Source organism: Doryrhamphus excisus, chromosome 1, assembly GCF_030265055.1.
Source record: "Doryrhamphus excisus isolate RoL2022-K1 chromosome 1, RoL_Dexc_1.0, whole genome shotgun sequence".
In the NCBI taxonomy this organism is placed as follows: Eukaryota; Metazoa; Chordata; class Actinopteri; order Syngnathiformes; family Syngnathidae; genus Doryrhamphus; species Doryrhamphus excisus.
The window spans coordinates 2,259,544-2,274,351 of record NC_080466.1 but is presented as its reverse complement, the minus strand read 5'-3'; the positions used below and the strand labels follow the sequence as shown (position 1 = coordinate 2,274,351).

General features: G+C 39.2%; 2 protein-coding genes across 3 annotated transcripts in view; one reads left to right on the top strand and one right to left on the bottom strand.

Annotated features, from left to right (window-relative positions):
• Positions 1-68: 68 nt before the first annotated feature.
• Positions 69-8,420, bottom strand: LOC131110671 (transmembrane channel-like protein 7). Its single transcript, XM_058064000.1, has 16 exons — positions 8,073-8,420; positions 6,644-6,908; positions 6,409-6,557; positions 5,551-5,706; positions 5,370-5,455; positions 4,430-4,575; positions 4,203-4,350; positions 3,932-4,114; positions 3,712-3,857; positions 2,314-2,428; positions 2,125-2,222; positions 1,826-2,009; positions 1,583-1,713; positions 1,284-1,439; positions 1,120-1,198; positions 69-834 (listed from the first exon to the last, which is right to left on the bottom strand). The coding sequence occupies exons 1-16, from the start codon at positions 8,086-8,088 to the stop codon at positions 640-642; spliced, it is 2,253 nt and encodes a 750-aa protein (XP_057919983.1). The 5' UTR covers positions 8,089-8,420; the 3' UTR covers positions 69-639.
• The window catches only part of tmc5 (transmembrane channel like 5), a 21,485-nt gene continuing 13,961 nt past the window's right edge, over positions 7,285-14,808 (top strand). The window contains exons 1-8 of one of the 2 annotated variants that reach the window (XM_058063767.1): positions 7,285-7,332; positions 10,040-10,166; positions 11,840-12,069; positions 12,140-12,217; positions 12,900-13,013; positions 13,417-13,519; positions 13,867-13,948; positions 14,039-14,299. In XM_058063767.1, coding sequence (XP_057919750.1) covers positions 10,090-10,166; positions 11,840-12,069; positions 12,140-12,217; positions 12,900-13,013; positions 13,417-13,519; positions 13,867-13,948; positions 14,039-14,299 — 945 coding nt within the window. In that variant the 5' untranslated portion in view covers positions 7,285-7,332; positions 10,040-10,089. Of the gene's footprint in view, positions 7,333-9,569; positions 9,725-10,039; positions 10,167-11,839; positions 12,070-12,139; positions 12,218-12,899; positions 13,014-13,416; positions 13,520-13,866; positions 13,949-14,038; positions 14,300-14,808 lie in introns of those variants that run through there. The other variant, XM_058063687.1, reaches the window with a different exon arrangement.

Sequence of the window (14,808 nt, the reverse complement as noted above, 5' to 3'; positions counted from 1 at the left end):
TAATCTCGAAAGAGAACAAAGCTCAGGATTTAGAGTTTCATTGTCCCTTTACACATTCACAGCACCCAATAATACAACAGACAAAATAGTAATAATAGAAAAAAACCCGTGTAACATTAAATAAGTGTATGATGTGTTGTAATAATTACTGTTTTCAACTGTGTACTACTGTACCGTCAGTTATTTGCAAAACCAGTGCTATTATTATGATCCAAATGACATTAGTCTACTTTATATTACTGTATAATAATAAAATAGATATTAAAGTAAAAATACAAATTCTTTAAACCATATAGTGAGTCTTAATGCATGTCAAGTGCACAAAATTATCAGTAGTCGATGCAAAATATAGTGTTTATAGTATAGTGTAGTAGTGTTTAATATAGTATTACACGATATCAATATAGTGTTTAAGTCCTTCTTAGAAGGAACATACAATGGTAGTGTTTTCTTTTTACAATCAATGGTTATTTTGGACAGAAAATACATAAACATTGCATTAAATAGTTTGAACGTTTGATTTTCACACCATCAAGGTAAGAAACAGTAAAAAAGAGAAAATACATCATACAAACAAATGGTTCCATCTGACCCGAGTGCATTTCAGTCCAGTGTAGTATTGGTTGCTTAGTCCCTGCTTCACACGTGAGTAGAAGTGTCTGGAGGTGGATGTGCCAAGAACACACCTTCTGGAAAATTGTTCGAGAAGCTGGTGTGGTAACTGGGGCTGCTTCTGCTGGAGCAGCGCTGACTTCTTGACCCAGGAGATGTGACAGCTGAGAGCTTTTGGGCCTGGCAAAGCTTCTGGATCAGGAAATGCTTGTCTCGACCCTCCTGAACAGTTAAATACAGAATGCATTCCAGTTTACATGTACTTTGATACTAATTTGAATTAAAAAATATATTTGGCGTCAAACTTATTAATTACATAGTTGCAATTGAAAACGTTTGGTAACTATTGGTAATTTGCCAATATATTTATCATGGTTGATTTGCATAAAACTGCACTGAATCATACCATTAATTATTGTCTAAAAATTTCTCTTTCTCATGCAATAAATACGCTGATTAAATCACTATCGCGATAAATAATGCGACAAAAAAATTCCATATACTCACCATAGCAAGTTGGTCCCTTAGTTGCTTAATAACCCTCTTGTGAGCTCCAGCTAGAGCAATCACATAAAACATTGCCAGACTGCAAGAGAAAAGATGAAAAAAAAATTGCACTTACGTTATCCGCGTTGCGATTATTATACATTTAGACACATTCTGATACATACCATGTACAAACAAAAAAGGTTACAGCAAAGGCCTCGGATGAAAGAATGGAGACGAGAGTTTGGAGCCAAGTGGGTAGCTGGGAAATGGCACTCGGCAGCACCTCCCAAGAGGTGGTGTAGTTGACAAATGGTCCACATGCCTGGGAACAGTTGATCCTGGGCAAACATGGATGAATAGGAAAAAGTCTAGTATAGATGAACTATATGCTTGTTATTCTTATTAATATCATACTTGTTCATACGGCTCATGTTGACCTTGATTTTAATCAGGGCACTAATACGGATATTTAATTACTTACTGTGCTACACTAACAATGACCGGCACACAAGCCAAACTCAGGCCGATCAGAAGAACACCCAGGAAGAAGAAGTTGGAACTCGATGCTCTGAATGGACGTGTCGCTGGACGGCAATTTTTCATCAGTGACACCTGGTAGGGGGGGAACCAAAACAGTATCAAGTACAGACTACTAAAAACATACATTGTAATACAAAACGTCTGATCTGACTTCTAAAAATACAACATGTAGGACCTTAATTACCTTCTTGATGTAAAAGATAAAGAAGTACTTGATAGTGCAGATGGCAGGCAGCATCGGGGAGTAGAATGTACCAATCCAACAGATAGTCTGGCCATAGACAATCTCGAGAACGTTCTGAGGGATACCAAACTCCTGCTGACCCCACCACTTAGCCAAGCCACAGTTGCAGTACTTCACTATCAGCCTGAGCAGAAGAAGTACAGGATATCATGAACGCCACATTCTTAAAATAAACACTGTGTAGCATATTGAGCTAATCTGGGGAAACTTGACACAAATGTTATAATTTTGAAACGCACTTTCTGGGAAACTCCACAAAGATGGTGACTGATACAATGATGATGAAGTCAAAGATGGTGAGTTTGTACATTTCCTGGCCAACACGTGTCTCCCAACACTGTAATGAAAGTTAAGGCACCGTGACTATACCGCCTATACTACACCGTCAAATTTGCTAAATATCAACGTTTTGGAATGATGTGACTTACGGAGTAGAGCAAATGGTTGTAGCCGCAGACGCAAGGCTCCTCTTTACATGTTGTGATCTGAGACCACAGTGAGAAGAGCAAGACTCCAATGCTGGTCAGTCGCATGAATACACACCTAGTTGGTGTACACACAGGAACAGTTAAGAAATGAAGCCACTTTGTGTCACACACATTCAAGGTCAATATTTCACATCTTGACACATCAATGCTGCAAATATAATAAATCACATGTACCCAACTGTAACTAACTTTGGTTTGGAGGGTGCCTTCTCAAGATTATTTATATTTCAGGTCTACATTTCATACAAATCCTGGCTCCCGTAGTGTATTGCGTTTTTTGAAAGTCAATTAATTAATAAATGACACCTGTTTTGTGGTTGACTGTGGCCTATTATTATTATTTAAAAAATATTAAAAGACAAGTTATACCAGGGGTGGGCAAACGTTTTGACTCGCGGGCCGCATTGATATAACAAAATTTCCGGCGGGGGCAGACTATATATTTTACACGTAACAGTCCACCTGGTATTATTGTATCTGTAAAATTGTCATGCAATCTGCTATTATTATTTATAATTTTATATTTATATTTAAATAATTTAAAAATAATAAAATATTATACTAATTAAAATAACATTAAAATAATAATTATTATATTATTATTATGTAAAATATGCAAATATAACAATATTATTATATATAATTAAAATAATAATTAGCATTAATATAATAAATACAATAATCATAATAGTTATAATAATAATATAATAATAATTATTATTTACATTTTTATTATTACTATGTGCTTGTGTCTCTTTTTTCAGGAGCACTTTGTAAACAACAGACCATGTCAAACAACGAAATTGATACAACCATCAAAAGGTTGGCTCAGGCCATGATGCCAGGTTGTATGTTGAGTTTCAATTAAATACTTTTGAAAGATTGGGCGGGCCGTATTCAAACACTTGGCGGGCCGGATGTGGCCCCCGGGCCGTAGTTTGCCCACCCCTGAGTTATACTTTATGTAGCATTCTGGGAAAAAAAGTGTCAGTAATGTTACACTGATGAGACATGACATTACGTTCACACAACATGTGGTCAGCCATGGCATGTCCGACATAAAAAAAAAGTTCTCCTCCCATTCAGTGTGGAAGTGGTCGGTTTTGGGCACACTCGTATAATAAGAGAGTAATAAGAGAATAATAGGAGAGTAAAGGTAACTGTAGGGGTGATACAATATTCCATGTCTACATTAATGGTAAAAAAAACAACATATTTAGAAAGTCATAAATAGGTTTTGTATGCTCCAACTATGAAAATATTCATTTTTATTAATATTGAATACTACTTGGTGGAAATTTATTCATCATCACATTTCAATCAAATTTGTCCACACACCTGATGAGTGTGAAGCGGATCTCGAAGGCGGGCGAGTAGTCCTCGTAGTTGATGATGACAGAGAAAAGGAGGGGTGTGATGAAATTAGCCACGGTGATAACAATTGACGGCAGATACTCATAGATGAGATCCACGATGAAATTCTCCTGCAAACCAGAAAAATTGACACACGAAAAGTGACACACCGCAACAGTTTTCATGCGAAGGAGCGTGTCGTTACCTTGACCTCCTTCATCTGTGCTTTCTGGGAGAAGATGGTGGCAATGTAAATACTGTAGAAGCAACCGGCCAGTACAGCAATGACGAATAGGTTGAGGATGAAGCGTATGAGATAGATGCGACATTTCTCTTTCCGGGTGCGATCTGCTATTTTCTGTTTGATCCTCTCTTCCTCCAAATCAGTCTAAAGTCAAAGGAAGCCAACAAATGAAGATTTATCTCTCTGGAAAATGCCTAGGAAAACAAGTAAATCAAATATATTGCCAACTAACCTTCAGTTCATAAAGCAGACTGCTCCTCTTCAACTTTGCAGCATTCCCATTGGTAATACAGAAGTCCCAACCAGCAAAGATCTTGTTGCAAAAACTCTGGAAGCGATCCTCATCCTGAACCAGACTACGTTTGAAACCGGTAGCAGACCTGGTAAAATAAGCCCTCCGAGGTCAGCAACACTTTATTAAACGTTTTAAACACAAGCCTTTGAAGACTTTTTAATCACCTCTTGACAATCCAGATGAGACTGAGAAAGAGATATGCTACAGTGACCAGCAGGTAGGCTAGGGGCAAATTATAGATGATCTTGGAGAAGTGGATTTTGTCCGCCATGTAGTATCCATAAAAGAGATAGGTTTGTTCAAGAAAGCCCTGCAGAGAAAGCACATGGGATGTTTTTTTTAAAAAACGTACATTTCCTCAATCTTCATCATTCATCCTGCACCATACACAAAAACACATTCACAGGCTGTTATGTCCATTTTGGCCAATCAGAAACATGAAAAAGCAACCACAGCTGCATATGTTCATCAAAATAGTCATACATTCAGTGTACAGTGACATGTATATTATCTAAAATTAGTGTTTGCAGACCCCAGGAAACAACATTGTTCGTTTTTTTGTTAAACATAAATGCGCCTTATAACACGCACGGGTCTACCGCTGCACAAAAGGAAAACACCTGTATCTTTCAGTCAATAATATCTTCATCACTCGTGTTCTACTGTTAGCCACATGAATACAGATACTTTAAAAAATGCATGCATTTTGGCCTCTCATCAACACAAAAACAAAGCTTTTGGAAAACTATGGTCAGACTGGAGATTTTGAAACACTCCGTCTTCAGCGTGAACGTGGATAGGTAAAGTAAAAGAGAGGTTTTTTTTGGAAATATGCAACATGATCACATGTGTTAAACTCATTTAAAAACAGAAGATTTAAAAAAAAAAAAAAGGTTTCCTGGGTTCTGTGCGAGCAACTTAACTGTGGTTGCTTTTTTAGGTTTTTGATCAGCCAAAATGCACATGGCAGCTGGTCAATGTGTAGACCAGAGGCCAAAACACATTAAAAAAAATTAGCTCTACAAATGTATCTGCATTCGTGTGAACTTAGAAACCTTGACAACAAATTCTGTGGTCGGTGTGCAGAAGACAAAATTAACTTACTCCCCCCGACAACAGATCAGTGATGTGCTGGTGAAAGATGACAAGTCCTCGACGAGCACTGCTTGGATAAACACTGCAAACACCGCCTGTTGTCAAAAATGGTGGCGTGGATTAACACCTTCTAGCATACGTTTGTAACAACAGCAACAAAATGATGGCTGTACTCCTGGTGTAAACAAACCATCGTCCAGGTTGTAGGTGATGTTTCCTGAAGCGTGAGGGGAAATGATGATGGGCAACAAGACAAAGCTGAACATGAGGGTGAAGATGATCAGGTTGAGCATGACAAGGAAGCGCAGGAAAGAAAAGTAGGACAGGATGCCCGTGCCAAACATCCCTAGACAAGAAAGGAGAAGAAAAAAAATAATTAGAAAGACTACAGTTGTAGTTGGACATTAGGAATAAGTACAATCCTATACATTTTCTCATGCACTCCATGAGCAAGTGTTCCAAATACAGTACTCTGACTCCTGACTGTTGCAGCTAGAACTAGAAATTCAACGTGTTCCAGCAAATTAAGCGCAAAAAAGTAATTTACAGTCTGGATCAAACATTTTAAGACCAGTTGAAAAATTGCAATAGCTTGCATTTTGTACTGTTGAATATTAAGAAAACAAATATAACTCCCCCAAAACTGAAATGTTCAAAAAAGGACTCAGTAATGAGTAGCTGCTTCATTCTTGTTATTTACTTCAAAAATTGGGAGCTGATATTCTTCAACTGGTCTTAAAATTTTGATCAGGAGTGCTTTTTTTCTCTAACACAACACAAACAAACTAAAAATTAAAACAACTGACTTGAATTGACCAACACAGCAAGATATTTAAACACATGTGAACATAACAATATTTCCTGTTGCTCGAGTTCCATAAGAGTACCGCTCAGCACCAGCAATGGCAAGGTAAGGTAACAATGCAACAAAGATGGCGTCACATTCCTCATTGGATTACATTGCAGCATTTTTTAAATGCCAAGTGAAAGTTTCGCAGTTTTGAGGAATGCAAAACTATACCTGACTATATTGTAACCACTCCCTCACCTTCTATCAGGTGGATGTCGCTCCTCCAGAGCTGCAAGGAGGTCATCCAATCATGGATGTTATCTTGCAGCCTGCGCAGATACCTAAAGGTGCTTTGCCTCCACTGCCTCCAGCTATTGAGCGCTCCATCCTCTTGTCGGCGTAGTTCTCTAATAGCAAACAGGTACGTAAGGTCACTGTATACAATTTTGAAAATGAACAATGGGAAAGCATGTCAGTGTACGGATGGTCTTACTTGTCTCTGCGTTTCTCAGCAATGGTCTTGGTAAGTTCTCTGATTGGTCTGTGCTCCATCTGGTTCTTCTGTTTCTCTCCATGTCTATTTAGAGTACCCACAGCCCATTTGCCACTGTTGGAAGAGCCAATCCTGGCTCGAGAGCTGTTCCTTCGCTTGGTGCCACCAGATGACGACTTCCTGCGATACAGCAAGGACTGGTAGCTGGGGAGCTGGTCGAGCAAGGGGTTGCTGGTGACTCTTCCGCTTCGATCGGTGTAGAACACTGGAAAAGGTGAGAGGTGGGGGGAATGAATGGTACCTGATGATCTCATAACATGCTAATCTAAGGCAGGGGTAGAGAACATATGGTTCTTATGATGACGGCCTCTGCCTCACATTTCTATAAAATGTATTGACATTTTTTTCTGCTGACATTTTAAAGTAAAACATTCACAGTGTTAAAAATAATGCTCGAAATATAAAACCTTCTCGTCCATTTTCTCCTGCAATATGATAATATAATCAAAACTCTATGATTATTGAATAATGCGGTAGTGCTTTTCCGCAAAAGAAGCTAATATCACAGATTTTGAAGTCTGCTTTGATCTGCCAAGTCTTAAATAAGTTTGATCAAGTGTAGAATTACTAAAGTTGATAGTTGGACCGCGGCAGCATCCCAAATCTCACAGAACTAACAAGTGACGCTGGTAAGATTGATAAAAATATTGGTAAGATCGCAAGGTTTAAAGTTTGTCTTTATGAATTAATACTGCCTTTTATTACATGGGCACCTTAAATATGGTGGGTGTGCTCAATAGGCCGGAATTTACGGTAAACTAGTCCCCTCCCACTGTAGCAAACGGTTCTATGTACATAATATATGGCATATAGTGCGTTTCTGAGATTCCAATGTTGCTACACACATCAACCAAAAAGGCCTTTAAGGTGCATTTACCAATAAATAATGGACATTAATAAATAAATAATGGCGCTTTGTAATGCACAATTTGATTGACACGGTCATTACGTTGCATTTACGGATATGACGTAATGATTTATACTGTAATTATTATGCAATGAACATAATACAAAGAAAACCCAGAAACAATCGCAACTCGTTTAGAAATTTGTGCACTGGACGGCATAGAAAAATAAATATTTTCCCTAGAGTCAAAGCAAATGAAGGCAGTGATGTTTATGGCAGTTGTCCACTAACTTTACAGACTGGGGACAGTTTGCTAATCCGTTAGTGTAACACCAACTGAAAAAAGCCAACATTAGCTAACATATCTGTTATCACCGATTCACTTTGCCGCAGAAGCTCATTAATAACACGACATCTGATTTCGACGCAAACTAGCATTAGCCAGTTAGCTGAAGTTAAACGAAGCTAAGCGACAGAAACGACAGGTACAGGAAGACACAAACCATGGAAAATTACATTTACCTGAATCAACCTCCATTGGCCACTTTGATGAAAAATGTATATATACACGAAACAGAACAGTCTTCGGCTACTTTGGATAAATATAAAAGTAGCGTGTATTTAATAGTGTTGACGATCAGTCGTGTTTCTCAGGAAGAAAACATTCTTTCAAGCGACAACTTCCTGAACTCTTCTTCTTGTTTTTCATTGGCGGGGACAACCAAATTACTTCATGAACTTTTAACATGCCATTCGATTCAGATTTTAGCATCCGATCTTGAATTTCTTAGAAATTATAACCGTATTATTGATTTAAAAAACAACAACAACATAACCCACAAAAAAACCTGCAGCGTAAAGTCGCCAAACTTTCTGTACTACATTTCCCACAGTTCATTGTGTGTATTTGTGTGTGTTGCTGTCACGTGACACAAACAGCATGCGCACCGGTTTGTTTTATTTTAACAACACTATATTACAAACATACAATACAATAAAGACAAATATAATTACACACGAAAAACAGATACAAATGCAGAGTAAACAACTGCATAACTGCAATAACTATTAACCAAGGTGCGAATTAGTCGTGCAAAATATTGCAATATGATATGAGAGCATGTACCAGCACTACTTCCTGGAAAGCGACAAAAGGAAATGCCTTATATATGGCACACTTATTAATAGTTTCTTAAAAGGAAATTGTGTATTACAATTTTCATCATGCGGCTTTGTTTTTTTATCATCTTTAATGAGATAATACAATTTTCAAATCAGTGTGAATACTCAAAGTGAATATTTGAATTCCAGGACATTAGTCTATTGTGAATATCACATTCACCTATTAACGTTTTACAGCCTTATTTACAGTTTCTCACTTAACTTTCAACTCAAACCTGGCGACATTCTGAGGGGGCGCCGCAACTGACAAAGAAAAATTCATTAATTCATTCATTTTCTACCGCTTATCCTCATGAGGGTCGCGGGCGTGCTGGAGTCTATCCCAGCTGTCTTTGGACGAGAGGCGGGGTACACCCTGGATTGGTCACCAACAGGATGGATGGATGGATGAATAGAAATATATGTATTTGTTGGCAATATCAGATGAAACAATATCACAAACGGAATGCATTCTAAGTGGAAAAAAAAATCACATGACCCATCCATTCAATTATGATTCAAATTAGTTTGTTTTCATTGCTTATTCCAAATGAAGTCATATCTCACAGATATTGCGTCGTCCATAATTCCAACAAAACATGAGCGGTCAATATGAATTCCATCTCAACAACTCACCTGTTTACAAGAAAGACCATTCAAAACTGTGACATTACAACACAATACATGTCTTGTCATTCTAAACCTACACTGACATCCATGTACCTTCTAATACGGATCTTAAATAAGTGATGCCTTGGCAATGCATTCTTTTTTCACAATAGACAGTGTCAACAATACATAAGACCCCCCCCTCACCCCCCACCCCCTGCTGCTCTATTCATAGGCAGTGGACTTTTACCTTTGTGGCTTGGGCACACACTTCCTGGTCTCTTTTTCCTGATGGTTCTTATTAGACGCACATGTTTTTTTTTGTGTTTTAGTTGAAGTAACATTTGCTTTTTTTTTTAATCAAACTTTACATCTAGAAGATTCTTTTTGTACAAAATTACCAGGTAAGCAGATATTATAATGATCTATCTTTAAAATATTTGTTTGATATATTGATATAAAGTATTAATCAGTTGTTTTGGGGTGGGGGGTGCATACACCCTGTTGGGCGACCGTGGAATTACTACACATACTGGAAGCCAAACCCCTTTTGTGAATTATTGATAAGCAGATAGGGAAGGTACAGGCCGATTAAATGACACATGCTCTTCTCTCAAAGTGTCTCAAAGCTTCTTATCCTCCTAAGAAGCGTTTTCTCATTAAAACCTTCGACCCAATATTATCGCCTAATGTTGTCTTCACTTGATTGTTTTCAACAGCACTGAAGCAGGATATTGAAAAAGGATCAAGGATCAGTTTGACGACGCTCATGTCAAGTTACAGCAACAACGGAGGAGTTCTCAACCCTGCCTACCATGACAGCGAAACTCTGGAAGTTGATAGAAGGTGTGTTTGGTAGTAAAAATGTGAAACACTTAATTAGGTATTTCAATGTTTACCAGCTTAATTTGCATTGCCATTTATCTGTGATGTAATATTTGCGCTTAATGGAACTGTGTGTACTAAAGGAGGCTATACACCCACGGCTGAAAGAGTATTGTTAAGAATGCTAACTTTGGGAAAATGGAAAATTGTTCATTCATTCATTCATTTTCTACTGCTTATCCTCACGAGGGTCGCGGGGGGTGCTGGAGCCTATCCCAGCTGTCTCTGGGCGAGAGGCGTTGTACACCCTAGACTGGTGGCCAGCCAATCACAGGGCACATATAGACAAACAACCATTCACACTCACATTCATACCTATGGACAATTTGGAGTCGCCAACTAACCTAGCATGTTTTTGGAATGTGGGAGAAAACCCACGCATGCACGGGGAGAACATGCAAACTCCACACAGAGATGGCTGAGGGTGGAATTGAACCCTGGTTTTCTATCTGTGAGGTCTGCGCGCTAACCACTCGACCACCGTGCAGCCCCTAATCTAAGTTATTTACTCACAAATATTAATAATTATTTTTCCATTGCCGTCTTTGAAATTCATTCATTCATTCATTCATTTTCTACCGCTTTTCCTCACGAGGGTCGCGGGGGGTGCTGGAGCCTATCCCAGCTGTCTTTGGGCGAGATGCGGGGTACACCCTGGACTGGTCGCCAGCCAATCACAGGGCACATATAGACAAACAACCATTCACACTCACATTCATACCGATGGACAATTTGGAGTCGCCGATTAACCTAGCATGTTTTTGGAATGTGGGAGGAAACCGGAGTACCCGGAGAAAACCCACGCATGCATGTGGAGAACATGCAAACTCCACACAGAGATGGCTGAGGGTGGAATTGAACCCTGGTCTCCTAGCTGTGAGGTCTGCGCGCTAACCAATTGAACACCGTGCAGCCCCTAATCAAAGTTATTTAATCACAAATATTCATAATTATGTTTCCATTGCCGTCTTTGAAATTATCTATAATATATTACTTAGTACTTGATGGAGAAACCCTCCATCAAGGGAGGGATTTTGGTCCACTCCTCTTTACCGATACTCTCCTAATCGTGAAGGTTTTGATGATACTGCTTGGCCACTCAAAGTTTCAGCTCCCTGCATTGATTTTCCATGGAATTACATGGAACATGGAAGTCTGTAGCCTTGCTAGGCCAGTTCTTGACTGCCTTGTTTCTTGTCTTGGTTATTTGTTTTGGGTCATTGTCACAATGCAAAACCCATCCATGGAGGTTCTCATCTCAGATTCAACATGACGTGACCTCATTCAGACCCTTAGTGGGGTGGATAAACAAAGCCACAGAATGTTTCTAATTCTGTTTGTTAGTGGGAATTGTGTTTTTCATGTCATATTATTTATCATAACTCAAAACACAATGAGTCAAGTTGATGCCAAAGAGCTCAATTTTGATCACATTACATGCACGGTGGACGAGTGGTTAGTAGTAGCTTGGGAAAACTCCGGTTTCCGCCCCCACCTCCACATTCCAATAACATTTTTGATATTTGAAAGGAGTAAAAATGACAAAATCAGCAAGTGATCAATTCAGATCAAATAATGATTCCCCCAATGCAAATATTTGATAGTTCACACGATTTGTTCTCTGTGGTATTTAGGTCTTCCAGAAAACCACAGCATACTAACCCCTATGGTCAAGAAGACCAAGCCTGGTGGAACGACAGGACGGAAACATATGACTCCGCGATTGTTCAGAGTGCCAGCTATGATGCTGTCGTGAGAGAACCCTATGAGGGCCGTCAGGAAGAAGGATGGAGAGGGAGAGATAGTATCCCCATGGGACTACAGTCAAGACGCCCAGAGATTCCTGTCTTCCAGAACGTCTTCAGTGAGTGAGCAATATCTAGGGCCAAAAAATCCTGATGCAAACAGTATACTACCTCAATCTTTCTATGCAGACCGGAGTTCATTCCAAGTCAACCATGACTCTCAGTACGATCGATTGCCACCCGTCCAACTTCCTTCTGCATCATCAGGTAATTACGAAACCATTTCTTACTACTATTGCTAGCTCTTTAACTGCCTCTCCGGTATCATTTAATATTACAATGGCAAATAGATTTAATAACGCTGTGATAGCTTCTTGACCTTGATTTTTAATTAACTCCAAAAAAAAAACAACTTACCAAATTACCCCATGTAGAATATAAAATTAGAGAAAATTCAAAACATAAATAAGACCGGTGCTCGTGTGTGTCTTTCAATTAAAGTCTTCTGGGCATGTGGACAGTCCTTTTTTCAAATATTGATATTGGCCAGCTGCACGGCGGTCGAGTGGTTAGCGTGCAGACCACACAGCTAGGAGACCAGGGTTCAATTCCACCCTCGGCCATCTCTGTGTGGAGTCTGCATGTTCTCCCTGTGCATGCGTGGGTTTTCTCCGGGTACTCCGGTTTCCTCCCACATTCCAAAAACATGCTAGGTTAATTAGCGACTCCAAATTGTCCATAGGTATGAATGTGAGTGTGAATGGTTGTTTGTCTATATGTGCCCTGTGATTGGCTGGCGACCAGTCCGACCAGTCCCTGCCTCTCGCCCGAAGACAGCTGGGATAGGCTCCAGCACACACCGCGACCCTTGTGAAGAAAAGCAGTAGAAAATGAATGAATTGATATTGGCAATTACAAGATAACAAGTATCCCCCCATCTGTCTTTCAGGCACCATGACAATGAGATTGAGGGGAGTTGGACTGAGGATGAACATATTTCCTAGTGCGGATCCTGATCATATCGCATTTGCAGAAGAAGCCATCATGAGCGAGATGGAGAAAGGTAGAGTATGTTGGATTTATACTATGTGTCACACAGTACATATTTAAGTGGTACTGGACTATGAGCCACACACATCCGTGTGAAAAAAATAGCAAATTTTGGCACACATGAGTCCTTGAGGACCAGGCATGAGCTTGTCAACACACTGGAAATTTCTGACTCAGTATCATCTTACCAAAAGCGCTAAACTCATCACACAGCAACTTAACAATAGGTACCTATGAAATATACAGTACAGATACCAATACAATTTTAAAATGAAAATGCAAAGCAAAGTACTTGGCAAAACAAAACATTATGAATGTGTGAGGATCCAATGTAATAGCAAATTAAACTTTTGCATTTTTACAGACTATGCTATTTTATACTCTTTCCAACTATTCCTCTTTTATATGTGGAACAGAGGAACAGAGCCTGGTCAAAGAACTCGTCGCCTTATCAACAGGGGACAGAGTCAAAGCTATACGGGACCTTCCCATGAGCTTTAAAGAAAAAAAACACATCAGGTAAGAGTACTCATGGTTGCTGCTTCATTTGGGGTTCCGTTATATCACTCTGTCAGTACTTTGGAGTACTTTGGACTACAAGTACGATACTAGCCACAGACTGGCTCTATTTCCTGGAGGATTGATATTCTGCCTTTCTGACTGCATTTGTACTGAGTCACTGTTCAAGGTCCATACAGAATTATAATTACCAGGAAGTCCCATGTTTTTTTTTTTTCAGATTGCAGTGTCATATAATTACAGCAGATTGTGCAATAAAAAAAAAAAATCAAAAATAATTAAAATAGAAGCAAATTGACTACTGTTGTTTATGTCACAGCAAATAACGTTTTGAGTGACGTTCACAGGAGTCAAGTGCTTGCATATAAGTCTTCCAGGCAATCTCGGCGGTTCACATGTTTTGCTGACTGCTCCGAGAGTGCCTCAGTGGTGAGTCTCTCCGAGATCACAATATGATCTGTTTTGTGCTATTGCATGTCGCGTATTGCCTTGCGTGTCCTTAAACGTCTCCTCTTGCAGTCTCTTCGCAGGGTCGGCTACAGTATGCGGTCAGCTAAACAGACCTTGGAACTGTGGCAAGGCATTATGAAAGAGATAGGAGGAAAGTTCGGCACCAGTGTGCTCTCCTATTTTCTCTTTCTCAAGTGGTTGCTCATGTTCAACGTATTCTCCTTCCTGGTCAACTTTGGATTCATCACCATCCCGCTGCTTGTGTATGATCACTGCCCTAACGTACCCCCAAGTGTGAGCTTCAGGGGACTAGAGATACTAACAGGAGCTGTGAGTCTAGGCTCATATGAGCATCTTCATAAAATGATACTATGTAGTTTGTACAACCTTAGGCCACCTAGGTTCCTAAGACTATACTGATCTAGCCTTTATTACACAATATTAAAAAAAAATACAGCTACGACAGCCCAGGCCTCAATGTGGCCGAGTGATTACAACAGGGGTGGGCAAACTACGGCCCGGGGGCCACATCCGGCCCGCCAAGTGTTTCAATATGGCCCGCCTGTTTTTTCCAAATATTTCATTTGAACTCAACATAAAACCTGGCATCGTGGCTTGGGCCAATTTTTTGATGGTTGAGGTAGCTGCTTTATCAATTTCGTTATTTGATGTGGTCTGTTTCAAAATGCTCCTGTAAAAAGGGACACAAGCACATAATAATAATAATAATAATAACAATAATAATAATAATAATAATAATAATAATAATAATAATAATAATAATAATAATAATAATAATAATAATGTTGTCAATAATGATAATAACACTACTATTATAT